The sequence below is a fragment of the Molossus molossus genome, unplaced genomic scaffold (assembly GCF_014108415.1).
Source record: "Molossus molossus isolate mMolMol1 unplaced genomic scaffold, mMolMol1.p scaffold_m16_p_12, whole genome shotgun sequence".
Classification (NCBI taxonomy): domain Eukaryota; kingdom Metazoa; phylum Chordata; class Mammalia; order Chiroptera; family Molossidae; genus Molossus; species Molossus molossus.
Window position 1 is genome coordinate 68534450 of NW_023425347.1, and position 26456 is coordinate 68560905.

Below are 26456 nucleotides of genomic sequence, written 5' to 3' on the forward strand. Positions count from 1 at the left end.
TATAACATATTCCCTAAATAACAGCAAAATCATTTGGAGTTTTTGGTGTATCTACTTCATCATTAATAGAACTAATCTGAAATGTGAGTGTAGTGCTTTTAAAAGAGTAATGTTTAATGCTTTCTGATTATAAAGCCATACCTGCTTCCTGTGGAAAATAAATATAAACCTATAAGTGTAAAATACAAGGAAAAACAAAACCACCTGCCACTATTAAGAGCTGATGTGCCCTGGCCGGTTTGGTTCAGCGGTTAGAGCATCGGCCTGCAGTCCAGAGAGGCCTGGGTTTGGTTCCTCGGTTGCAGTTTGTCCCTGGCCCTGGTTAGTCGTGTGGGTGGCGGCCACTTGATGTGTCCCTTTCACATCGATGTTTCTCTCTCTCTTCCTCTCTCTCCCTCCCACTCTATCTGAACAAAAAATGGAAAAAAATGTCCTCAGGTGAGGATTTAAAAAAAAAAAGAGAGAGAGATGATGCTTTGGTGTGTTTATTTTTATTTTTCTTACAGGCTGAGTTCATTAAGATTATATATATATATAATCTTATATATATATCACTTAATTGAGACTGCCAGTAAGCATTCCTCTATAAGAACATTTTTCTCACTATAGCATAAATACTTTTTAAATATTGCTAAAGCAGCTTATAAGGGTTTTGAGGACAGGGAAGGTGTTATTCATATAGTGACCCAGTTTGGGCACAGGAATCCAACACTGGAACTCCAGTTGTGATACACTGCCTGTCACTTGAAGGAATCCAAGTCTGTGCTGTCTGTTCATCTCCACTAGCAGCGCCTGTCCCAGAATCTGGCATGCTGTGCCTATCCAATGAATACTGGTTGTTGGAATAAATGAAAGGATGACTAGATGGCTCAGTGAATGTGGATTTTTATTTATTATTCTTCACTCAAAATTCACTGGGTCCCTACCAGGTGCCAGGTCTGACTAGACACTACTTATATCTGGGGATATACGTAGACATATTTGATTCAAAGCCCGCCCTCTCAGAGGCATCAGTGTGAGGGTGCGGACCCCCATGTGATGTGAGATGGGGTTCCTATGAATGTGAAGCCCAGTTGCTCTCTTTCAGCTGGTGTTCATGGCCTGACTGGGAAAACCCAGAACCTTCCAGGATCTCTTCTGCCTGTGGTCTTAGAGACAGACCAACGGCTGCTATTCCACCCAGTCCCATTCCTGAACTTCTCAGGGTGCTCCAGAAATGCCCAGCTAGCCCTGGTTTTGCCTTCCTCAGAACAGCCTCCACTTCCCACACCATTCCAGCTGGTCCAGTTGGGAGACGGGAATGGTGTGGAGGGCACTCAGGTGGAGGAAGGCAGTGGGGCTCTGATGCTCTGGCTGAGAGCAGCCCTCAGCAAACTCCCCACCCCAGCCAGCTGGTCCCACTGGAAATCCCGGGTAAGCCCCAGTACCGGTCAGAACTAGTTTGGCAGCTCTGGGGAAACATTTCTGGCTGACTGACCCTCCCCACAGCAAGAGCTGGCAGTTTTGCAAAAAAAGAAAAAGAAAAAAGAACTATAGGGGCTGAGAGGAATTGCTAAAATGATTTGCCGCACTCCAAAATTCTGCCCTATAGCAAGTGCAAGTTTACAGTTAGGGATCCAAACAAGATTGCCCCCTTCCCCATTCATTCCCTCACACTCTCTCCTCTTCTTTGCAATGCCGGTTTGGTTTTTTGTTGTTGTTGCAATGCAATTTGTTTTGCAGTGCGACTGTCGAAGCAATATAATCCTGCCCAAACGCGACTTTTAGTCAATGCATTCTTTTCAGCAATGCTATTGTTAGTACTACTATTATTATTATTATTGCAATTCAATCTCTCTGCCCTTTCCCCTCCCTACTCTAAACGCGCTCCGGCTGTGATTGCTCGGGTCTGACTTTGCGAGTGGCAGTGCGCTTCCAAACCCCCCTCGTCCGCCCCCCGCCCCCTTTCCCCTCCCTCTCTTTTCCGCGCCCAGGCCAGAGCAGCCGATTGGCAGAGCGGTGCTTTCAGGAACAATAACAGTGGGGGGACCCCGGCCCGGGGAGCCGCCCCCGCCCCCGGCCCGGCCGCGCGGCTCGCGCTCCCCGCTGGGTCCCCACCTCCGCGCCGCCCCGGGCCCGCCCCCGGCGCCCACCATGTACGCCTTTGTGCGGTTCCTGGAGGACAACGTCTGCTACGCGCTGCCCGTGTCGTGCGTGCGCGACTTCAGCCCCCGCTCGCGGCTGGATTTTGACAACCAGAAGGTGTACGCTGTGTACCGGGGCCCGGAGGAGCTGGGCGCCGGGCCCGAGAGCCCCCCGCGCGCCCCCCGCGACTGGGGTGCGCTGCTGCTGCACAAGGCCCAGATCCTGGCGCTGGCAGGTGAGCGAACGGGCCAGGAGGGATGGGGGGCCGGGCAGGGGCCGGGGGCCGCGGCGGAGGGGGCCCGGGTGAGCCACGCTTGCTCAGGCCTCCTCCTCCTGCCCCCGGGGCTTTTCTTTGGGGGGACGGGTGTCTCTAAAAGGCCAGACCAGTTAAAATTACCGGATGGTCCCCTTTGTCTTCCCCGCCTCCCGACTCTCCCGCGCTGTCAGTCTGTCTTCCTCTCTTTCTGTGCCTGTCCTCCTGTTTCTGTTTCTATTCTGCTGGCTCTTCACTTTCCCTTTCTCCGTCTGCCTGTTTGCACCTTCCTGTCTCTGTCTCTCACCTTCTCTCACCTCTCTCCCAGCTCCTTCTCTCTGCTTCTCCGGTCTCCTTAAGTTTTCCAGCTATCTGTCTCTCTCCCTTTAAGGCCCCTGGTACCTTCTGGGAGTGAGGGAGCAAGGCGGATATTTTCACTCTTCTAGATGGTAGTCCCTCTGCACAGAGGGAAGCTATGACACCCTTGTCCCATCCAGGCCATCACTGGACAGGATGAGGAGGCCTTGATCACTGGGCACCACTCTCCTGGCCTCTCCCTGGCCAGGTGGTGGAGGTAGGAAGGTAGTGTCCTCAGCATCCCTCAGCCTCCACACCCCTTTAGAATCTCCCAGAAGGCTCCCTGATGAGACCCCAGGGCCAGGGCAGCATGTCTAGGTCAGGATAACACGGGGACCTCCCATTTCTGCTTCCCCAGGGCCCTGAAAAATAGACAAGGCAGGTGGTCTCATCCCCACTTAACAGATGAGGACACAGATTCAGTAGCTATAGGACAAGACACTGCCCCTTCTACCTCCCACACCAAGTTCTTCTGCCATGCTGAAGCACCTCGTCCTTTGTGGAGAGAAGGCAGCGGGCCCTCTTTCCCAGCTAGTTGTAAGAGCCTTGGGTGTAGACATGAGAGGAAAAGGAAAGTATCACTTCTGTTTTAGGGTCCAGCCTTTTAGCTGCTGCTGGTAAGAGGGTGTACCTTAGGGTGGGTGGAGACAGTAAGCCACCTGCCCTCCACTTCGAAGGGAAAACCAGGGGTTAGGAACTGAATGAAGATATTGCTAGTATTTTATAGTTTGAGACCTTACCTATATTTTCCAACTTCCTTTGCCTTCTCACACTTAGCCTAACAGATGAATCCAGCATATAGCATATTTAAATTTGGCAGTTAAGGAAACTGGGGCTCAAAACAGAGAAGTGTTGCCCAGGGTCCGTTGCAAATTAGCAGTAGATTAGAGCTCTAGCTCCTGAGATGCCCCTGCCCACCACCCCCTGTTGCCTCTGGAGAGGAGGTGTGCAGGTGAGGAGTGGAGGCAGAACTGGAAACTGATGAGTACCTGGGGCCCTTTTTGACAGACTGTATCCTCCCCACCCCCACCCCCGACGAACCCCGGGCACAGGTGTGGTTCCATTCACAGCACCTGGGGACACAAAAGCAGAATGAGAGGATGTAGAAAAGGGAAACCTTTGTGGCTGATTAGGTTTTATTTTGGCTGTTTGCTTGCCTTTAATTGCCTGCAGGAAGGGACTGCGAGTTAATTCCCTGAGTTTAGACCTGAGGAAGCTGTAACTAGGTTGTAACCTTAGCTTCCCTCTGCCTAAAAGAAAAGAAAGCTGGCTTCTTGGTGATTGCATTGGACTGGATCTGGAAGGGCCTTGGGAGAGGGGGAAGTGATGTGGGCCAGGAGTCAGCGGTATGTATGCGTATTCATGTGTAATCGCTGTTTTCCTCCTTTAGAGAGTGTTCATTCACCCATTCATTCAGTCAGCAAACACTAACACTGGCGCTTGGCCCTTCAAGCACTGCTCAGAGTACCTAGGCCACTGGAGCCCCACTGACTGATGGTAAGAATCTGTGGAAGTCCACAGAAGTAAGACACATGTAGCTACTGGTCTGAGGACCAATTGTGAATCCATAGACAGTTCATCCTCCGAGGTGGAATGCTGATAAGTCTCTGGGGTTATGAAAACAAACAAACAAACTAATGTAAGCAGCACCTGGAAGTTGGCAGAGCAGATCCAGAGGAGAAGTGGGGTGCCAACCTGAGCAAAGTGAGTGACAGGGCACTTTCTCCCACCTCGCTTCAGTTTTTTTCTTGGGAGGAGAAAGGAAAAAACAAAGAAGCAAACCACAACTTGAGGTTGGTAGACCACATTTGGAATTCCAATCAGCTGGTTAATTTTTAAATCGGAGCTGCTGCCCTAGCCACAGTCCTGATCGGAAGGGCCAGGGTGGGTTTCGGGATTCGTTTACCCAGGAAAAGCTCTCCTGTGTGTCCTGAAACCCCATCTTGACTTAAGTGTGGGGGTCTGAGAACTGCTTGCGGTGACATCTTCCTGAAGAGCTCACCTTCTGCCATCTCCTAGATGGACGCACCGAGGCGAGGAGGTGAGCCCTCCAGGCTTTCCGTTCGGGAATTGGCCACGAGTAATTCAGCCCTGTCTGGCCCCACAGCATGGCTCCAGAGGCAGCTGCAGGGCCACTGCATGGCTTTTGGTGAGAAGTGTGTTACTTTACTGAGGACTGGCCCAGGCCAACCCAGAGCCACCCGCCGTGCACCTCTTCTTGTTCAGGAAATGTCACCGCTCACTGCCCTGGACTCTGCATGTTCCCAGCTCGTGGTAGTTTGCACTGTGGTTTCAGTGTGGGTCAGACCCTGGGGTCTAGCCCTTTTCTTGCCAAATTGCGATTTCAGTTCAAGGGAAAAGAACAAGCCACCTTTATAGACAGTCGTGCTGTGTGCCCGCGCATTATCTGTGAGTTCTCCCTGCGACCCTGTTGGTAGAGAGCGCCATTATCATTTCCACCTTGGAGCTGAGGACACTGAGGCTCAGAGACTTGCCTACAGCGTGCAGTTAATAACTGACGGAGCCGGACCCAGAACCCAGGTCTTCCGGTACCAGGCCCCCACGTAGCAGTCTCCTATGGAAAGGAGCTGATGTCCCCACCAGTGACACAACGGGCTTGAAAAGAGTGAAAGGAAGTGGAAGAACCGTCCATGAAGCTTACAGTTCAGGACGAGCTTCCAGCCAGAGGGCAGTTTAGTTTCTGAGTTGTCAAGCCCGTTCTGTTCTTCCTCTTCTCTTCCCGGCCTCCCTTGCAGGCCCACACACCTGCGCGCCCCTGCAGCTGGCGTTCTCCCGAGGGAATCTCAGAGGAGCGCACGGCCTCCATGGAGGGTCCGTGTAACTCAAGACTCGGCTTACCTTTGGACTGTGGTGGTTCTTGGCTCGCTCTTATTTATTTGCCAGACAGGTTGTGAAAGGGAGAACTACCCATTTGGAGAGCTCACCGCTATCTAACTGCAGTCCAGCCTGCAACTGGGGCTCGTGGTGTTGGATTTTGTGTTGCTGTTTTTTTTATGGGGCCAAAACTGGTTTCTCTAGACTCAGAATCTTAAAATTCTGTCCCATTCTATCCAGGCTCCTATGCTCTGTGATTATTATTTGGGGGTGCTAAATTCCTTTTGTTGGCCAGTGCCCCCTACTTCTTCCTGTGCGCCAGGCCCAGGGCGGCACTAAGAAGACGCACCAGGGCACCAGCGCATCTGGGCACTGGGACTGAGATGACACATGATGAAGGGAACCCAGAGCTGCTCTGAAGGGTTCTGTTGGGCCAGAGGGATGGAGAAGACATGGGCGTCACCCTCAAGGAGTGTGTAGTCTGAGGGCCCAACACCAATGCCACTTAGAGGTGGAGCCAGGCACTGGGGAGCATGGAGAGGGGACTGATTCTCACTGGGCCTGGCAGTTTGTCCTCTAAGTCCTTCCTTCCCAGCCCCACCCCACCGCCCCCACCCACTGGCCTTCGCTCATCCAAACCGGGCAGCAGCCTTCAGTTGCCGGCCCGGCTCCAGTCTGCTTTCCACATTGCTGGCAGAACCATCTGCAGCACCGTCTTCGTCAGTTCACTGCCCTCCCTAGACCCTCTGCAGCGCCCTGTTGCCTGCGGAGACAGGCTTCATTCAGCTCCTTGGCCAGGCCTCCACAGCGCCCAGCCCCCCCCCCCCCCTTCTCCAGCTCTGCCCACCCTCCCCGCTGCCCCTAGATCTGCGGCACTTTGTGCCACCCTGCGAACACACCCTCAGGAACTCCTTTGAGCCAACCAGGATGGATTAATCATTGTCCGACACTGGGCCTCTGCCCACGGAGCTCACCTCCCCGTGGGGAGGCAGACATGTGACGTGCTCTGGTCCACTGAGCTGAGGGCTGTGACAGGAGAGGACAGAATGCAGTGCTCAGGGGCACTCCCGGCTCCCTCTGCCGAGAGGCTCTCCCTCCCCCTCACTCTCCTTTCACTTTGCTGCTTCCTCGCTTGTGGATCTTAGGGTTTGTCTTGTTTCAGTTAGTCGTGAGTGTGCCTGTCTTCCCTGCAGACGGCACCCTGCTCCAGGCCAGGCCTGCCTGCCTTGTGTGCGTGTCCGCAGTGCCTGGCTCGTGGGCCGCACCAGTCAGCCCATCCAGGTCAGGGAATTTCGGGAAGACAGGTGCATTTCCTATGCCGGGGAGAGGAAGTAGGGGCACAGGAACCTCTGAGACAGCAACTTGTTTTTCAGAACAGAAACTTGCAGTGGAATTTTAAGGTTTCACTCAACTTTGTTCATCTGGAAAAAGTCAACATTCTTTATCACTCCCTTGACTAGAAGAAACCCCACACTTGGGGAAATAGCTCCCAAAGCCACGTTCTTCTTGCTTTGGTAGTTCCAGCTCATTCAGGGCTCAGGTCCCAGCTTGGCATCGTTGGTCCAAATAGATCACTTGCTCCAGAAACGCTTTGGAACATCTACAAAGTTAGCAGCGAAGCAGGGGACGAGCCGATCTCACATGCGGGGGTTGTTGCGTGTCGTAAGTGGGAGACTGCCAACAAAAGGATTTATTTCCTTTAAAAAAAGCAAGTGAAAACTTTTAATTTAGGTTTTGACATGTTCTACTGATGTATGTTGGAGCAGAGATGGGAACTTGCCTGCTATCATCTGTTGCAGATTCTACTGAAATGTTAACCCTTGAAGGTTGGGTCTGATGTGATTCGTCTCGTTCAGAAACCACATGCTTGTTGCAGTGAGACAGTACGGAGTACTCCAGGGCTGGGGTTCGCAAGAAAAATGCCCCGGGCAAGCTGAGGTCTTGCTCTTTTGTTGTGGTGTTTTGTTATTTAAGAACACACTAGTGTTTATTTTTAAAGACACACCAGAAAAGTGGGATTCAGATCTGACTGCAAGATTAATTCCCTTTCACACTGTGCCTACCTGCGTTGTTGTATAAGCTCCACAGAGAGAGGAGATGAGTGTACTTTTCATTTTAAAATGCTGATCAGGAAAGCACACGTACTCTGAAGAGGTTTTCTCTGGTTCATTTAAGGTCTGCAGATACTGAGTTATACTAGGTGGTCACCCTTACACCGGAGGGAAACTCAGGAGGAAGAATAGCCTCGGTTTTCACCTTCTAGGACTAGTTTACTAAACGTGTATTAGTAGTCACCGGGCTCCAGGCTCCGAGCTGGGGTTTCCAGGGCCTGCCTGCGTCCTGGTGGAGGCTCCGTTCCACCCGGAGAGGGGCGCTGTCCACGCCGTGCTGAGCCAGGGCTGCGGCCAGGCAGGGGCTGAGTCCTGGCCGGCAAGGCTGGTGAGCAGTGGGAGCGGGTCAGTCAAAGAGGACGGCACCCAAACAGGTGGAGCTGACGGGCTAAGGAAGGCGAATCCATGGGACTTGGGGACCGACTGGTTCTGGTGATATGTGTGCTGCTGACTGGGTGACTGGGACTCCCCCTCTCTGTGGGGAGCTCCAGAGGAGGAGTCGGTGAGAAGGGGAGGTGATAGGTGTGTTGGAGCCCTCTGGGAGGAGCTCCAGGAGGGCCCTCGGCATGTGGGCCGAGGGTCAGGACAGCACTGGGACGGGGCTGGGTCCCAGTGTGGAAGCTGTCGCTGGGGCAGGTGAGGTCCCAGCGGAACAGGGTGCCCAGAGACGTATGCAGGGCAGAGCTCTCCACAACCCCAGCTTTGAGAGCTCGGAGAAGCAGAGCACAGAGAAGGTGCCTGGGAAGGGGCAGCCACAGGGAATCGGTGACAAACAGGAGAGCTGGGTATCCCGGACATCAAATTGGGGGGAGGACTTTGGATCCCAGGTGCAGGCTTGTTTTGTTTTTTTTTTTCTTTTAACTATACAACAACTACTTTTTGCTCTGAGTTCACTGGGGAGGCATAGGTTAGGACAGCGACATATCTAAGCAAGAGAATAAAAGGTTTCCATGGGCTGATATTTTGGGGGTTTTAAATGTCTGAGTTTTGTCCCAGCGGAGGAATTTCAGAACTGCTCTTTGGGGTCCAGAAAACAGAGTTAGGTCCGGAGAATGGAGTTCTAGGGACTGGTGGAAGGCAGGTCATAACAGCAGGCCGGTGGGAAGGGAGTGTGGCAAGGGGACGAGCTCCCTGTCACTGGGGCGGCAGGCAGGTCAGGAACATTCTGGAATAGAACCCTGCCCCCAGTGTGATCATGTGACCGCTAGGCCACTTCCTTTCGTATCAGGGAGGAAGCGTTCGAGAGCTGAGATGAGATAATAGAGACAGGCTTCGAAGTCAGGCAGTCTGGGTTCCCATCACGACCTCGCTGCCTGTCAGCTGCGTGGCCTTCGGGGCCTCCCTTCCCTGGGTCTCAGGTGCTCGTCTGTAGCATGGAGACAGCTTGCCCACCCTGTTGTTTGGCAAGGTGATGTGGAGAAGTGTCTGGCACACGGTAGGAGCTCCGTAAACCCAGGCAGCGGTGGAGCGCAGTGGCTAGGAGTTGCTGCGAGAGGAGCTTGCTGAGCTGTGGGCACCACGCTCTGTGGAAGGCGTGATCTGGGAGAAACCAGCTCATGTGAGGAGCAGACAAGCTCGGCGTTTAACTGTGCGTGTTGTCGTGAGCGGCTTGCCCTCTCCCCCCGTGTTGTGCCTCTCTGTGCCTCTATGCCGGTGCTACTTACTACCGTGCCGAGCCTGGTGAAGCACACGATGGAAGCGAGGGAAAATGAGCCAGCGGGAATGGGTTCCTAGTTTTGTCTGTGCCCCAGGCCTGTGCCAAGGCCAGTGAGGCAGGGGGAGTGAGAGTGAGGCAGCTTACTGAACCCTGGCTGGCATGTCCTCTTCCCCTCTCTGGGTGGCTTCAGCAGGACGTTTCTTCTTCAGATGCGCCCACCTGGAGGATTCGAGCATTGGCTCCTGCCCTGTCCTGCACAGAAGAAAGCGAGACCTGCAAGTCCCTGTGGCTGGCCAGTGGTCACACAGCTGGAAGGACCTGCTGAGGTCCTGGTGCAGTCCTTAGTTCTCTCAGAAAAGAAAACCGAGACATGATGGGTCACCCAGAGTGAGAGCCAGGCCTCGAACCAGTGTCTCCTGTTCTTCCTGCCATACCACAGCAGGGGACTCTTCTTTAGTTGTCTTGACCAGATTTAGTCCTTGAAACTTGGGAGTTTTGTCTGCCTTAGATTTTATAAAAAGAAACATCGTAGGCCAGAGAATGCAGTGTGCGTGTCTCCTCTGTGGCTGGTCTGCTTTTAATGCAAACATAAAACTTTACAGGATTTTTTCAACAGATGAAAAACTTTAAGCTCGCATATAGATATTTTTAAAACAAGACCAAACCTTTGTAAAACATTTTATGTTTAGCCTTACAGAATTTCCTCCTAACGAACATTCCTACACCAAGTTAAACTCCCTGTGATGTTGGATTCTTTTCATTATCCGGCACGATTATATGTAAAATGGGAGTCAAGACGGTGCCTCTTCCATCTTAACCACGCACTGCGTTCTTCAGGGCTGTCCGCACACTTGGAGACAGACTTGCCCTGGCTTTCCTGCTCCCCTGCCTGTTCTCTGAAACACGGTTCGCTTTTCGCCGTGTCTCCGTGGCCCTTACTGGGATGTTTCTCCCTCTCAGATTAATAACAAATACCAAGTCCTTCTATATTTTTGAAGTCAGCTTTTACCATGTTTTATGGCTTTGAATAGAGACTCTCTTTGAGGACTATTTGGAGCTCGGTGGCCTTGATCAGCTTGTGTAGTTCAGGAGTTCAGCATCAAGTCATATTGGTATAGAACTTTGTTCGATTTGGGAATATACCGGCCTTCTCCTAGAATGTGGGCCAGGTCTTAGGAGAAAGGCGGGCACTTCAGAAGTTACATTGGCCCACTCGCCATCATCTGTGTGCCTTTTACTTCAGTTGAAGTTACAGCAACTTGGTAATTTTTCTTTTGTTGCTATAGGATAATTAGATAATAAGGACAAGACCTGAAGGCCATGAAGACGTAATGGGACAACATTCTGGCTCTGCTGCTGGATAGCTTCCTGTCTGAAATAGGCCACCTCACTTCTTGAGCCTCAGTTTCTTCTTTGATAGAACTATTATGGGTTTAAATATAGTGATGTTAGTAAAGAATTTGGGGCAGGGCCTGGGCACACAGTAGGTGCTTACTCAAAGTGTGTTGAATGGAATTCGTTGGCTTCCTCATAGCTGGAAAGGAGGAGAGAGTTGCTGCCCAAATCCTTGGTGGTTTCCTTTGCCCTGGAAACACAAGAATCAAAGTCAGAACCAGTGAAGATTGTCTCTTCAGAGGCTACACGTTCATCTCTGTCCACAGTAAAACATTATTTGGTCTTCAGCTTGGAGCCATTGCAAAGGTTGACTAGAGAGTTTTCCTCGTCCTTCTGAGTCAACTGCTAGTTGCTTGTGAGGTTTCCTGGACTTCAAAGCCAGAAGCGTACTCCAAAGCCACATTAAAACAGTACGTGAAGTTACTCGCTGTCTTAGGTGATCATTCATTCACCTTCATCAATGGGACCAGTTAAGAGTTATAGCTTCTTGTCACCCCATGTTCAGTTTCCTCCTCATACCTCATCCATCTTGCTTGCCGCTGCCACATTAATCTCCTTAAAACATCTCTTTCATCATGCCTCAGTGTGTCGGCTGCCCTCAGTCGTTCTCTGCCGTGGATAAAAGCCAGGCACGTAACCCACAACGGCAGCCTCACGGCCGCTATTGATTGAACACCGATGAAAACACGGACACTGCCTGGAGCTTTGCATGCACTGTCTTCAGAAAACAGCTGATTATCCCCACTGTACAGATGATGAAACCGAGGCTCAGACAGGCTAAGTAGCTTGCCCATGTTCTCAGCATTCATATGTAGCAGAGCCAGAATCCCAAACCGGAACCACCTGATTCAAAAGGCTGAGCAGTTTGTGTTCGATCCTGGGCCCCTCTCTCCCAATCATTTCTTCACTGTCGATGACGATACTGAATGAACAGTCACCTCTTGTGAACTGGCTATGGATGTGAAGCATTGCTTTCAGCTCAGGATTGGAGTTAGGGGGGCCTTCAGGCTAGAAGGTTACCGATGTCAGAGTGTCCCTCAGGCAGTCAGACCTTGCAACATACTGGTTGTCCAGGACCAAAAGACAAGGGCCTGGAAGAGGGGCTCAGTACTCTGCACGTCCTGCCGGAAAGGATGAAGGGAGGCCCCAGGTCTTCCTGAGCCCTCATCCGGGGAGCACTGGTTGAGGACGAGACTGGTGAGCGTTAGGAGGGAGCCAGGGGCCAGGGGCCTGGGGATGGTTGCTGCCTTGTGGGGACTTCCTGAGGACAGAGGGGTCTGGTAGGACAGCGGGAGTAAGTAGTCCTCCTCTTTGAACTTCAGGCCGGGGGGTTTGGATGTCCTTATATAGCCTTGATTCATTCATTCAGCGTTTATTCTGGCTCTGCCATGTCCCAGACAGAGAACAGAGCGTAGGCAGGGAAGGCAGAGACTTAGATCAAGTCCTGGCTCTGCACCTTACCATCTGGGTGGCCTAAAGGCCTCTCTGAATCTCATTTCTTCTTTAATGGAAAAAATTATGGCTAATAATACTTAATGGCAGGCTTGATGTGAGGTACAGTAACATGTGAAGAGCCTTCTGGTGGTAGCTGATGGGTAGTAGACATTTCACCAGTGGCAGCCTATTTTTTAATTAAAGTATAATTCAAGTCACATAAAGTTCACCGTTTTGAAGAATGTACAGTCCCGTGGTTCTTAGCACGCCCACCGTGCGCTGCAGCCGTCGCCACCATTGAACCTGGAACTGCCGCTGTTTTCCCGCCGCCCGGGTGCAGGCCCTCCCAGGAGGCAGGTCCAGCTTCCTCCCCACTCCGGCACGTGGTGTGTGCCGCTCCCCTCTCTGATCACAGCCACCCTGGCCAGTGCATTTCCCTCACGACTGATGATTTTGAGCGTCTTTGCATAGGACTATGGGTACAGCCTCTTTTTTTATGATTCTTCCATTAAACATTTTTGTTTGATGAGTCCCTATTGTATGGCTAAGCCTATGGTATGGGCCCTGCCCTGAGGTTACCCACAATCCAGTGGGGAAGGTAGATCTCAAAGCAGATAATTGCAATATCAGAAGAAATTAGGCTGGAGAGAAGATATATATAGCAAGTCTCCACTTAATGTCCTCAGTAGGTTCTTGGAACTGACGCAGAACAGTGCATAAGGAAACCAATTCTACCATACGCTGATTGATACAAACAAGAGTTAAGTTCCTACACATCTCGTCATCATCATAAGGAAATGACGTTATCGAAGGACCTGCTGTGCCATGTGCGATGGGAATGGGACCTCTGAGGGGAAGGAGGGGAGGAGTAGAGGCGGAGTGGAGTTGGTGGAGCAGACAGGAAGGAGGGAGGCATTCCAGTTCGATGTTGCAGGGGCCTTGGGTACAGCTGGTAGGAGTAGGGAGTGAGCCCTCCTGAGCGACACCCTGCCCAAGCCAGGAGGCTGGGCAGGTCTCTCCCTCAAGAAGCAAGCCAGCATGCAGCAGGCTGTGCTGAGCTTTGCCGTCCACTGCCTGCCTGTCTGCATAGGGTGCTCTTCCAGGGCACATCTCCTCACGACCTTGGTCCCCACTTGAAGTAGATGCTACATCTCCATTTCTACAGAAAAAGGGAGGTGACTGTCACCGGCGTAGCTGCTTGCCTGACTTCCCAGCCCACCAAGTGGCAGAGCTGGACTTGGACTCCAGCTTGCCTGGCTCCCAGTTTTCTCCACACCTGCAGCTGAACCTCAGCTCTTCTTACCTCAGCATTCAAGGCCATTTGTTCTACACACGCCGGCTTCCTTCTTCACTCTCTCCTGCCTGTAACCGAACCATCTTTTACGATCATTCCAGTCTCAGTACCTTCCTAACCTTCCTTTTCTAGCTTCAATTCTTGACCCTATGGTGAGGTCCAGATGCTCGCCACCCTGGAATGGCTGTTCTTTTACGAGCACCGACTGTCCAAGCGCATTCACTCAGCTCAGGTTCTTGACACACAGAATTGATCACCTTCACAGCATCCTGGCGCTGTGAGTAGAAATCACGTCCTTCAAGTCACAGATGAGGAACCAGGCTCAGAGAAGCTACGTGACTGACCAGGATCACCCAGCAAGTAAGGAGTTTAGCTCAGATGCCACCTCTTCTCAGAAGCCTGCCCTGGTTGCAGTGACCGAAGTGATATCCCTTGTCCCGAGACCCTACAGCAGTTACTGTCCCCTTATTCACACTCTGTATTTGAGATCTCGGGTTATCTTTTTCATGGGCTTTCATCCTGTGTCCCCCAGCCGGGTGCTTAGTGTCCTCAGGGACCAAGCTAAATCCTGCAAGTGTAAATTCTCAACAAATGTTAAGCTCAGACATGGGAGGGAAAGCTCCGGACCCTGGTCACACAGCCGTAGTTCTCATACCGTGTAGGTGATGACCCACTTCTGTGACCTTGCACAACGCCGGGCACTTCCTGTTGGCAACCCCGCTGTCCTGCGGCTCCTGGAGCCCCAGGCCTGCCTGCTGCCCCGGGGGTCGTGGACTGCACCACTGGAGCACCTGCACTTCGGGAGGGTCGGAGGAGATGGTCTGAGAATCACTGTCAGTTTAAATATTAGTTCTGTGAGTCTGAGTGATTGCCTCTCTCCACATCAGCATGATCCCGAGCTACAGAGTTTCAGCTCAAGGGCAGCACAGCTTGTCGTTTCCAGTTGGGCGGCTGCATCTCAGATTTGCCCTTGAACTTGTCAAACTGAAAACTGGCCCAGGAGCTTCGCCCCAACACATTCAGAAATCCTAACTCCACCTTCTCTTCCCTCGTCCTCCTCCTCTCCTTCCTCCTCCTTCCCCCCTTCCCCCTCCTCCTCTCCTTCCCCCTCCTCCTCTCCTTCCTCCTCCTTCCCCCCTTCCTCCTCCTCCTCTCCTTCCCCCTCCTCCTCTCCTTCCTCCTCCTCCTCTCCTTCCTCCTTCCCTCCTTCCTCCTCCTCCTCTCCTTCCCCCTCCTCCTCTCCTTCCTCCTCCTCCTTCCCTCCTTCCTCTTCCTCCTCTCCTTCCTCCTTCCCTCCTTCCTCCTCCTTCTCTCCTCCCCTCTCCTTCTCTCCTTCCTCCTCCTCCATCTCATCTCTTCTCTCTCATGAAAACACCTACCCATCCTATTTCAATATAACTTCATTTGCAATAGTTTCTTTAGGTTTTACACTTTAGCAGCTTCTTGGCTTAGAAAGAGTTCCAGTGATTTATTGGAAGGACCCCGTTGCTCTGAGAAAGGTCCCATCCCTAGCAGACTGCCCGAGCCTGCCCCATTGGCTGTGCTTTATGGACACACAGAGAGGACAGGCACAGGCTTTGCTCGTGGAAGTGGGCCCGAGCTCCTGCGGGGAGTGGGGAAGGCTGTTTCCCTCTGACCAGGAGGGGTTGTAACAAAGACCACTTCTTTTTCCCCTGGGCAGGTCCCTTACACTCTGCTGCTTCCTTATGTTATCCCTTTGTTTTTCAAATTGTATCTGTGCTTAGAGAAATAAAAGGACTCCTAGCATGCTGACGACAGCCATTTTAACACCCATCAGGTGCCTCCTGTGCACCAGGCACCCTGCAGCGAGCTCTGGAATTGTCCTGTCCTGTGTTCCCCCCTCCCCTTGCAGAGGACACACCTGGACACACCTGCGCTCAGCGAGACGAAGCCTGGCTCCTCCCCCCTCGCCCTGTCCCAGAAGAGCTGAGGTTCACCCGGAGGTCTCCCTCATACCACTGCTCCTAAGACCCTTTGGGAAGATTTGGCTCATGATGGCATTCTGGAAAAGTTGTGAGCGTACAAGCTTCCTTCTCAGCTTTACTAACAAGTTGTGAAGAGAAGCCTGGCTTGGGGGAAGTGGAGAGCGTGTCCGGCACAGCCACATGTGTGCACACTCATGGCACACGCGGACGCTCGGAGGCTGGATGTACATCGGCGACATGCTGGACACTGCTCTGAGGACATAGCTGTGGGCACCTTCAAGTATAAGACAGCAATTCCCAGAGTCTCAGTTCACCCCACCAAACAAGACCCCAGAGTTCGTACCTCGGGCTAGTTCCAGAGCATATTCAAGTTTCCACCTCTGGACTCTCCGGTTTGAACCTTTACCTTTGACATCCACTGTGAGAGACAGATTTGGGAAATACAGTTTGAAATCAGGCAGGAGAGCCCTGGCTGGTGTTGCTCAGTGGTTAGAGTGTCAGCCCACACACCAAAGGGTCACGGGTTTGATTCCCGGTCAAGGGCACGTACCCGGGTTGCAGGTTTGATCCCTGGCCCTGGCTGGGGCACGTGTGGGAGGCAGCCAATCACTGTGTCTCTCACATCAATGTTTCTTTCTCTCTCTAAAAATCAATGGGAAAAATATCCTCAGGTGAGGATTAACAAAAAAGTTAAAAACAAAAGAAATCCAGGAAGGGGAAGACGTCTTTCAGATTACTGCCGTTGATATGAGAGCGGGGGAGAAAGGCGTCCCCCAGCGTGCAGCACTGCTCGGTTTGCAGCGCGATCTCGACACACACACACACACACACACACACACACACGTCCGCCCTGGCGCAGTGCCAGAGGCCTGGCCCACCCTGGCTCCGCACACGCCCCTTCCCTCCTCATCTGCGAGAGGAGTGGGCTGGGACGGTTGGTCGCAAGGCCCTCAGACTCTGTCATCTGTGGTTTGACACCAGTACAAAGGCAGTAAATGCCACCTGTTACTCTGTGCCGGCCTTGCTCAGCCCGTCCTCTGTCTGGGAGGCCCCTGTCTTTCCAGCTGGGACTTGACCTCCACAAGAGCTGTCTTTCCTTTCCTGCTGGTTGGTACCCGAGCTGGCAGCCCACCAACTCTCTCTGGGAGGTCACTCGCCTTAGAAAGATCTCGGTGGTTGAGGGATTCATGTGCCAGTTAGGTTTAGACCAGACAGCAATGTAAGGGCCATTCCGGTTCCCAGATTCTAGACTCCACGAACGGCCGCCCTTCGAGGTGTACCTAGGGAAACCCCTAAGCAGATTCACTGGGCTCCACGTCAGCTCTGCATGGCAGTGTTCAGCAGCTAGCTCTGCTCCCAGAGTTAGAGGTGCACGCTGCCTTTGGGGTCCCCGCATGCTGGAGGGAACAGGACGTGGTGTTTGCTTTTCCTGTTTAACTGGTCTGGCCTCCATCGTTCTCTGGCTTTTAAGGATGTGGGCTTTTTTTTTTTTCTTTTTTAGCATTTTGACTTATAATGAACCTTGTTCTCTTGATATACATTTTAGAAGACAAATCTGACCTTGAAAACAGTGTGATGCAGAAGAAAATAAAAATCCCCAAACTTTCTCTCAATCACGTAGAAGAAGATGGGGAGGTTAAGGATTACGGGGAAGAAGACTTACAGCTTAGACACATCAAGGTAACCAGCTTTTTCCTGTTTTTGGAGGTATGTGGGAGCATTTTCAGGTTTTTGGGAGCTAACGAGCTCTAGCCTGGCCTCCTCGCTGTATAGATGTCCCCCGGTGTCCCAGGTTAGGAGAGGGGTGCATCAGCTAGTGTGCTGGCTGGCCCCTCCCAGGGAGCCCTGACTCATGCGGGGCCACCAGGCACAGTCCTGTGTGTCCCGTCTCTGCAGTGTCATCGCTGCTGAGGGTTTGGAACGGTCGCTTCTCTCCAGCCCACAGCTCTGGAGAGGTCTGCCGAGCTCCAGGACACTCAGCAAGCTGTTCGCGGGCAGCAGTTCTGAGCCGGTCACCGTCCGATCGCCCCGAACAGCTAGGGGTGGACTCCTGAGAAACGGGATGAGCCAGGTTCACAGAGGGGGATTTAGTGGTTGGAAGAGAAGTTCTGTATGAGGTTGCATTTCCTTTTGTGTACACGCCAGGTGGTCTCCTCCAGCCTTTGCTTGCAAACCTAATGAAAATCTTGTTCAGCAAGCCAGTGTCCCTTCTGTGCAATGGGCACCACAGGGGAGGGAGGAGAAAGAAAGATGCCTCCTGCATTGACTGTGGTCTGATTTTGGACACAAGGTCAAGGACGTTCCCGAGGTGTAATCCAAAAACACAGTGGAGCTCAGTTCATGCCTTCATTGCATCCTTGCTGTGGGCCTGGCCCTGTGCCAGTCCCTGGGTCATGGAGGTTAGCCAGATGTGGTCACTGCCCTTGGTGGTCTCAGTGTCATGATGCAGACAGATGTCTAAAGTGGTCATTACAACTTTAGCTGATAAGTTCATTTAGACTAGCAGCACCCTATCCCAGTGGTGAAAGCCTCAGAGTCAAGTTAGTGAGAAATGGAGGCAGGCTTGAACTGACACCGTTAAGTTGTCTGGAATCGTGTGTCCTCAGATGTCCGTGCCTCCCACAAGTGCCCCCAGTCAGGAGCGCGGCCAGCCCCCCGCCCTGGTGAAGGGTTCCGCTGGCCTGTCACCCCCGCTCCCCCTCAGCGGGAGCTTTGTCCACTTCGGCCGGAGCTCCCTCCGCAGCTGAAGCCCTGCGTAGCCCTGGACCGCTCTGCTCGCTGCACTGTCCCCTCTCCCGCTGTCTTCCTGAGCCTCCGGCCCAGGTGGTGGGTGGGCTCTGTCTGCAGCTCACCGGGTGACCCTCAGGGTGGTCCTTCCCCTCCGAGCCTTCACTTCCTTACCTGCACGGGGCGTGAGGGAAGAACCTTCCAAAGGCACACTCTCTGAACTTGCCAATTACGTGAACATTTATCAAGCCCCTGCCAGGTGCAGTCTGGGTAGGAGAGGAGAGTCAGAGACCACGCATGGTTGCCACCCTCAGTGCTCGTCTTTGCGAGTTCTCAGCGTCCTGCCCAGTGAGAGCATTCTTGAGGACAAGGCTGTGTAATGGAACACCCTTCGGTGTGTTTGTTGAAGAGGTGTGAGGGTGACTCCCCTGGATGACTTGGCTTCCCCTGCCCCGATTGCTCCCTGATTCTCCACAGTGCACATTGGACACCCCTGTGAGCACGTCCCTGCCCAGGCCCCGTGGGGGGCGGGGCTGGGAGTCGGGGAGGGTGGTCACGGTACATGCGCATCCAGAGGCAGAGTGATGGGACGGAGAGTGCTGGCCCAGAAAGCAGAGTTCTGGTTCTGCCACCACCTCACCGTGTGACTTTGGGCACGACCCCGCCCCACTCTGTGCCTCTGTTTCCCCGTTTGTACAATGAAGGCTTTGACTGAGTGTGCGCACGCGCTTCGCCAAGCACTGACGTTCTGTGGTTCTGTGATTCTAGGATTGTCTGGGGAAATGTTGAGCTGCAGTCCAAGGAAAGCCCGAGCTGCCCTTGCCTGAACTGACTCTCGTTGTCCTACACAGAGACCAGAGGGGCGGAAGCCAAGCGAAGTGGCGCACAAGAGCATCGAGGCCGTGGTGGCCCGGCTGGAGAAGCAGAACGGCCTGAGCCTGGGCCACGGCACGTGTCCGGAAGAGGTCTTCGTGGAGGCCTCGCCGGGCACGGAGGACATGGACAGTCTGGAGGACACCGCCGTGCCCCGGGCTCTGTACGAGGAGCTGCTGCGCAACTACCAGCAGCAGCAGGAGGAGATGCGCCACCTCCAGCAGGAGCTGGAGCGGACTCGGAGGCAGCTGGTCCAGCAGGCCAAGAAACTCAAGGAGTACGGGGCGCTCGTGTCCGAAATGAAGGAGCTCCGCGACCTCAACCGGAGGCTCCAGGACGTGCTGCTCCTGCGGCTTGGCAGTGGTGAGTGCCCGCAGGCCGCCTGCCGCTGCGCAAGGGGTGCTTGGTGCAGCCCCACTTCCAGGAGGGCTCAGGGCCAGGAATCCGCCAGGAGCTCAGGTGGGAGCAGCTGACGTAGAGCAGTGGGGAACCCGAGAGTGAGGAGCTGCCGGGGCATTCGCCCCTCGTTTATGCATTCCTGTCACGTGCCCGGGCTCACGGGAAACCTCTCCACGGAGGGTTAGGACAGTGAAGAGAACTAGACATGTCCCTTAGAAGGTCATTCCTTAAAGTCAGAAAGTGATCGGTGCCAAGGGGGTGATGTCGATGAAATGCGAGGAGAGTTCAAAGGCTGGAGAGGGGCTATCTGTGACTGAGGGAGCCCGCAGGAGGGAGGGAGGCCTTGAACAGGGCCTCGGAGGGGCGGGCGGGGAGGGGTGAAGGCACAGGAGGCGGCCACGGGTGGCAGTCTCGGAGTACAGGAAAACACCTGGCACATGCTAAGAAGCTACATCGTAAATGTTATCTGAGGGCAAGTAATTGAAGGCTTTGAAAACTACCAGCCTGGGGTGTCTGGACTTGTTTTGGTAGGAATGAGAAGCATTAAAAAGACTTGAGCAGAGAGGTGCGTGGCCTTAGGGAGATTCCTGCGAAGATGTGAAACTCTGGTTTGCTCACAGAGGAACTCAGGCTCTCACTCTGCACCCGGTTTTAGGGTTTTAGCAAACCGGGGTTTAGGTTTTCTCAGCTGCCATAGTTTAGAAGCAGGGACACGGGGAATTCTGCCAGGCCCCAGCCTCGACAGCAGGGAGAAAGGACTGCTCACCACAGCGGGAAGAACGCTTTCAGAGCTCAAGGTCAGAACTTCGAAAGGCAGAGGCCAGTCAGCGTAACCAAGTTCAGGACCTCCACACCCCTGACGACGGCCGTGATGACCTGGGCAGTGTGCCTTGCTCACACTCGGGTTCTGTCCCCAGAGTTTAAACCTAACACGGTCCGGTGCTCAGGAAGGAAGGTCCCATGATCTCGAGCACAGATTGACATGTAAAGCCTCGTCCCTCTCGGAAGTTGGGACAGTTGTGCTCTTACCCTGCCTGACTTGTATGTCCAAGCGGTGCACTCGCTGCTTCTCACCCGTGTCCCCAAAGCAGCGTGTCCCGGTGGATCCTCAGGACGGCCCGGGGGCGGCCGAGAGGCCTTTCCGCCCGGTCACAGAGGAGGAGCTGGAGGTGGGACTTCCCCAGTCACTTGGGGAGGCAGGGCAAGGGCAGAGCTGGTCTCCGGCCAAGTCTCCCGGTTCCCAGGTGGGTCCTTTCCTCCCTCCCGCCTCTGCCTCGGCCATTCCCCGAAGTGTAGCCTTAAGAGCTGCACGGTGACATTTCGTATGTAACGTAAAATTATTTATCAAAATAAAATCTCAAAGAGAAACCCTAACTTAAAATTTGTGAAAGCTGTGTTAGCCTTGGAGTGGGGCTGGGGGATGAGGACAGAACTGGAATTTTCAGAGAGAAAATGAGGGTCCTGGTTTTCAGCCGAGCACCTTTTATTTCCATTGCAGTCGGTGTGCTGGGCCTTTGGTAAACTTCTTGGGGAGGAGCACAGTAGCGTAAACTCGCCGCAGTGTCGTTCCGACTCCCAGGGAGACTGCCTGTTCTACGTGACTGTGAACTGAACGTTTACCCCAGGAACCACCCCTAACGCCTGGGGCCAGGAGATGCTCCGCGTTTCCATCAGCACCCCCTCTTCCGCCTCGCAGCACGTAGACAGACAGGACCGCGCTCGGCTTTGTGTTGTGATCTTTCCAGGCCGTCCCAGCCCACAGGCCCTGCATGCCATCGCGAGGGCCAGCGGCTGGCCCTTCCCGCCGAGTCCCTGGTGTCATCAGAGGGCTTGGGCCGAGCAGAAACCAGCTCAGACCACGCGTGTGCAGGGCAGCCGCCGCCGGCAGTGCTCATGCGGAGGGCGCCGCAGGCCCCGCAGAAATCACGCCACTGTCCCGGCCCGACGCTCCGCGCCCCTAGCTAAGGGAGATCGGGCGTGCATCCGGTTCTGAGACAGCCACGGGACCTAAGGAAGGGCCCCTGCCCCGGGGAGGTGGTTCCATGGACCTGGTCTGGTCTCTGGGACCAGGCTCAGACCCCAGCTTCCTCACTTCCCAGTTCGGTGGCTGAGGGAACCATTTTTTCTTTCTTCTCTTCCTTCCCTGCCTTTCGGTTTCTCCACAAACATTTGCTGCTTCTGCTGTGTGCCAGGCATTTTGCCCGGCATGAAAATTTTGACTTATTGAAGACACAGCCCTTGCGCTCTGCCCTGGAGGAACTGAGAGTGTCACTGAGACTGTCAGTGGCAGCACAGGGCATGAAGGCCACAGGGACAGAAGCACACAGGGCTGTCGAGCCGCAGAGGAGGGCACCCGCTGAATTTGGGGGTCAGGGAAGGAAGGCTTCCTGAAGGAAGGATCTTTGTTATCCTGGCAGGAATGAGTGGGTGGGACGAGTGAGGAGCCGTCTAGGCAGAGAACCACCTCTCTGAGCCTTGACGTCCTCATCTGTCAGATGGAAATAATAACATCCTTCTCACAGCCTGTCCACATGCACGGTGCCTGGCGTTCTGCTGATGCTCAATCTCTGCTCCCTCCTTTTCCACACTGTTTAGTGGAGTTTGGTTTTTAACTCTGGCTTCCCCAACCAGTACTTTGCTGTCTGACCTTGGAGGGATTAACTACTTCTCTGCCTCTGCGTCTTCTATTGTAGAAGACAAAAGGGATTGTATCTAAGTATGTTCATTTGTTTATTCAGTCACTCAGTTCATTCGTTCTGAGCCTAGGAACTTGAGGATATAAAAAGAAGACTAGGCATTGGAAGTTGGGTAGGGGGTAGTGATGTAAGCATATAAGTACAATTCTGGGGAGGAGCTAGCATTTGAAGTCGATCTGTCTTTTGGTGCATCTGGGAAGAAGCCCCTTGTCTTAGTAGCTCCTGATCCATACGTAACAACAAGAAACCTAGAACAAGGCCAAGAACAGCGGAACGTGGCTGAGAAACCCTCCCTGATTCTCAGCGCGACGTGCCCGATAAGGAGCACGTCCTGCGGCGGGCTGAGGTGCGGCCTGCGCGGTGCATGCCCTGTGCCCGGCCCGGCTCGAGCAGTGTTCTTGGAGGCCTGTGCCTGTGTCTTTTTAATGTCCACCTTGTCCATGGCCCAGCTCGAGGGCCTTTGTCCACCTTGAGGGCTGAATCGTTCATAGCATAACTGGCAAATTCAGAGACAGGGGAGGCCAGCAGGTCAGGAGAGGCTCCATTTTGAAAGGAAAGCTCCCCGCTGGGAAGAAGCATCGCTGACTCTCCTAGGAATCGGGGCCTTCAGGCAGTGGGTGGGAGTGAGCAAGGGGCGGGAGCCTGGCCTCTCGAGCCAGTGGGGACTTCAGAGTGGTGGGCAGGTTCCCTAGCAACCAGGAGTGCCTGGTTGGTGTACCTGGTAGAGGTCGGGAGCAGAAGGGTGGGGACAGTAGCAAGAAGGTGTACGACGTTTTAGAGATGTCACTGGATGGCTCCCCTCTTCAGTTGTGCATTTCTTCATTCCTTTATTCATTCCACAAATACATTCAAAATGGGCTTAGCAGGAAAAGATTCTCTGGAATAGGGAGGCAGGGAGTTGTGAAAGAACTCGGGGAGGAGCAGGCTGTTGCCCGCAGGTTGCTGATGAGGAAACAGGCCAGAAAGTGTCATGGGCCTGTCCTCGGGGCTGCCTGCACCTGGTCCTGTATGCTCTCTCGAGCCCTGACCCCTGCCGTGGCGGTGACCCCCAGAGGACCTCTCTCTGTAAAGCAGCTTTCCTTTTCTATGAGCCTAGCCTGCCAAGCAGCCGCCTCCGATGGGAAGGAGCCTCCTTCTCCTGCCCTCTCTCCAGACGTGGGTGGTGCCATCAGAACTGAATGAGGAAGTCCCCCCTTAGACACGGTTTTGCTTTCTTCAGTTTCAGTTATCTGTGGTCAACTGAGGTCCAAAAATATTAAGTGGAAAATTCTAGAAATAAACAATTTATCACTTTAAATTGCACGCCATTCTGAGGAGCATGATGAAATCTCACTCCGTCCTGCTCTGTCCTGCCCAGGACATGAATCGTCCCTTTGTCCAGAGTGTCCACGCTGTGCGCTCTGCCCACCTGTTAGTTACTTAGCAGCCGTCCCGGCCCCCAGACGACTGTCCCAGCATTGCGGTGCTGGGTCAGGGACCCTGACTATACTCCGTAATGGCCCCAATCAGATACGCCACAGAGAAGCCTTACAGGGCTTCCTTTAAGAAACAAGGTTTGTATGTGTAGGGAAAATCAGAGTATATATAGGGTTTGGTACTAGCCGCAGTTTCAGGCGTCCACGGGGTCTTGAACGTGTCCCTGTGGATAAGGGCGATGCGGATAGCGCTGTGATGTCATGAGTTCCATAGCAGTGGTCTCTCTCCTTCCCTTTCCTGTTCGCTCTCTCCCAAAGAAGGAAATGCTGGGGATGCAAAAGCACCAAAATGTTCTAATTAAGAAGTACAGCTCCATTTCTTCACTCATTCATTCAACAGACATTTATCGAGGGTATGCTTTGTGCTGGAAGTTTGTTGGGTGCAGGAATATAGACATGAATAAGACAGTCCTTTTTTAAATATTCTCCAGCTAGGGGGTTAGAGCAGTGTTTATGAAACTGGGCTGGGCAGACTCCTCAGAAGTCTAGGGGAGTGAGGGGGAAGCAATGGGAGAGGCTGTTACGGGAGGGGGGAGCTCTGGTATGCAAAGGAGTAACCTCAGGGGTCCCTCTTGGTTTCTCCTCCACTTGATTCCTTGTTTCAGAGGTCAAAGACAAGCCTTAGATAGCCTCCTCAGTTTTTAGCCCGGTGAGCACCTCTTAGGTGGTTAAATTCATTTTGGTGAGATTCAGGTAACGTTAGTTCAGCTAAGGCTCCAAAGGGCCGTGTGAGGAGTGTCGGGAGGAGGAGACAGAACCCCTGCCTTCGGGGTGCACATGCAGTCTGGTGGGGAGCGCAGGAATGTGCACGGCGGGACACCCCGCAGAGCAGAACAAGTGTACTTGAGGAGGGGCATGTGAGGGTCTTAGATTTTGTGTGTGCTGTGTCAGGGGATGTAGGGGAAATGATGCATTCTGACCGGAAGAGGCGTAGACAGCAAGAATAACATCAGCAGCTCACGTGTGCATGGCGCCGCACAGGTCGCAGCACACCTGGCAGTCTTATCTCATCGGACTCCTCCCGTAACCTTATTGCGAGGCCAGATATAAATGATCATCTCCGGTTGAGAGAGGAGAATGAAAACAGAAGAGACAGCGTCCCCGTGGGCCAGGTCACAGGCTGGTGGGGAATTTTGAAGCAGGAGAAAGCCTCTGTGGCCTGCAAATCCATCTTGGCTCTTCAGAGCTGCGTTTCTGTCACTCACCTGTGTCCCCCACGTGCCTTGGGTTCTGCCCAGGGTCCAGGAAACACCGCGTTGATCTCGAAAACCCTTTGAGGGCTAAGCTGGGTTCCTGAAGCACTGTCTGCCGGTGTCTGAAAAGGCAGCTAACACCCGCCGAGCGCCTCCTGCTGGCTGTCCCTGTCCTGGAGGCACCAGGGCTTTGGCAGCAGCTACTACTCGGGTGTGAATCTCAGCTCTTTGGTTCATCACCTCTGCTCCGCAAGCCAGTGGTTTAACCTCTCAGCCTCCGCTCTCTCCTGTACGATGGACATCGAGCTTGCCCGGTATAGGTAGGAAGGCAGCTCAGTGAGGGAGAGCCTGGTGGGTACTGAAATCAGGAATCCTGGGGTTTTGAACCCGGGTTTTTTTTACAAGTTAATCTTGTTACTTTGGACAAGTTACTTAACTTCCTGGGCCTTAGTTTCCTCATCCGTAAAGCAGAGTGAATTTTTGCAGCAACGGTGGTGGTTCTTCAGAGGGTTCATTGAGCAAATGCATGTAAAGACCTCTGCCCAGGGCTGGCACACAGTACGTGCTCAGTGGGCCCGCTGTTAGCGATGTGAGACCATTTGAGTGTGCATGTGAGGTGATGTGTGCACGTGCTCAGGACATCAGGAGCACGCGCTGTCCTGAGGAAGAGCACAGACGTGGCCGTCTGGCTGGCTATCTGCGCAAACCCTGTCTCCTGGAGATTGCTACTTTCGTTATAATTCCTCAGAAAGCATATTTGAATAGTCCATTTTACAGCTGGACTATTGATTTCAAGCTCACTGGTCTGTAGTTTATAGATTTCTCCCCACCCACAGTTCCCAGGCAGAATTCCACCTTCCCGGCTCAAGTCCTGGACCACTCCTTCTGAGCCCTCTTCTCAGACATCACTCGCTATGGCTCAGCCTCCCCTTTGCCAGGCTCTCCTCCAGGCCTGTTTACCTGAGTTCTTCGCCATCTCCTCCAGCCCAGTTCATCCTCACCAGGAAGCACAAGCGCTCACAAAAGCTGGGCCTTGAGAGAAGCTGAAGAGGGTGATGAGGCACCCCGTCAGGTCAGGTTTGCATATCCCAATTACTGAGGGGAGGCCAGGGCATCCGCAGCCTGCAGCCGCCTCAGTTAGGGGGAGCAGGGCCAGAAGCCATGGAGCCCCGTGCCTCCTTCACCTGGATCCAAGGCAGGCCAGACAGAGCACTGAGAACGGGGACTGTTTCTCTTGAACACGTGGGTCATCTTCCACTTTGAAGGACCTGTTGCCCTGGTGACCAAATCATAATTAGTGACAGGTCATCCTAGATCACTTGAAGAGCTGAGTTCAGAGCACAGGGCCGTCCAGAACCCTCTCTCCTCTTTCTCCCTGGAGCCCACTGTCCTGGGGCAGAGGGGCGGAGAGACAACTCCAGCCTGTCCCTTTGCCACCCGCCGGGCATCCAGAAGGGGCAGGGTGTCTGGGTGTCTCCCCATGGCCAGAATGGGAACATGCCCGCTGGTCTCTGGCTTCAGTGACCAGATGGCAGGCTTGTTTGCTGCTGGATTTGCCAGTCAGAGGAATGGAGGTGGAAGGTGGCAGGTGTTCCTTGTGGGCAAGGGCTGGCCTCTCCGAACACCTGCTTCGGGCCTGAGGGTAGACGCCTTTTATATATAAAACAACTTCAGCAGCAGATAGGAT

General features: G+C 53.5%; 2 protein-coding genes across 4 annotated transcripts in view; both read left to right on the forward strand.

Annotated features, from left to right (window-relative positions):
• AGBL4 (ATP/GTP binding protein like 4) overlaps positions 1–26456 on the forward strand; it is a 1033620-nt gene that overhangs the window by 811409 nt on the left and 195755 nt on the right. The gene's annotated exons all lie outside the window — the stretch shown is intronic.
• Positions 2079–26456, forward strand: part of BEND5 (BEN domain containing 5) — a 46116-nt gene continuing 21738 nt past the window's right edge. The window contains exons 1-3 of one of the 2 annotated variants that reach the window (XM_036257024.1): positions 2079–2359; positions 16953–17086; positions 18985–19369. In XM_036257024.1, coding sequence (XP_036112917.1) covers positions 2134–2359; positions 16953–17086; positions 18985–19369 — 745 coding nt within the window. In that variant the 5' untranslated portion in view covers positions 2079–2133. Of the gene's footprint in view, positions 2360–16952; positions 17087–18901; positions 19370–26456 lie in introns of both variants that reach the window. The other variant, XM_036257026.1, reaches the window with a different exon arrangement.